Source organism: Tupaia chinensis, unplaced genomic scaffold (assembly GCF_000334495.1).
Source record: "Tupaia chinensis unplaced genomic scaffold, TupChi_1.0 Scaffold000201_1, whole genome shotgun sequence".
Taxonomy (NCBI): Eukaryota; Metazoa; Chordata; class Mammalia; order Scandentia; family Tupaiidae; genus Tupaia; species Tupaia belangeri.
In genome coordinates this window covers 2471281-2471865 of record NW_006159676.1, presented here as the reverse complement: position 1 = coordinate 2471865, position 585 = coordinate 2471281, and the positions used below count along the sequence as shown (strand labels likewise).

Genomic DNA, 585 nt, shown 5'->3' with positions numbered 1-585 from the left:
CGGTGAGGCGCGGGTTCGCTCACTGTCTCCGGCCATGCACACGCCGTGGAGCAACACGAGATGCTGGTAGGACACTTGGCTCATCAAGCTCGCGGCTTCCAGGAAGGACTGGGGAGGGGAGAAAGAGAAGACGCCTGGGTTCCTCGGACTCCGGGACCCCACAGAGAGGCCCGACCTGCCTACAGGCCTCCTGGCCCTGAAGGTTCCCCTTGGTGCACATGGCGCTCGGCCATCATTTTCCTTTCTTTTTAAGGTTTTAGCCATAAGCATGTGCGCTCATCAGAGAGGAGAGAAAGAGGGAAAATGATGGGCCGGCAGGTGGCGTGGTGGTTAAGGGCTCTGGACTCCCACGTGGCCGACCGTAGTTCTAGTCCCGGACCTGGACCTGGCAGCTTCTTTCTCGCTTTCCTTCTCTTTTTCTCTGGTCAACTTCAATAAATTAGAAAAAATAAAATAATGACAGTAAATACAATTAAATAAAATAATTCTGTTTTTTTTTTTTTTTTGAAGAGGTTTTCGCTATAGGGCACGTGTGCTCGCCAGACAGACAGAGAGAGACATAGAGACAGAAAGCGAGAGATCACC

The 585-nt window shown here is 51.6% G+C and overlaps 1 protein-coding gene across 1 annotated transcript in view; it reads right to left on the bottom strand.

The window, feature by feature from the left end:
• The window catches only part of JAK3 (Janus kinase 3), a 25343-nt gene that overhangs the window by 12062 nt on the left and 12696 nt on the right, over positions 1–585 (bottom strand). The window contains 1 exon segment of the mRNA XM_027771299.1: positions 24–108. Within this exon segment, the coding sequence (XP_027627100.1) occupies positions 24–108 (85 nt within the window).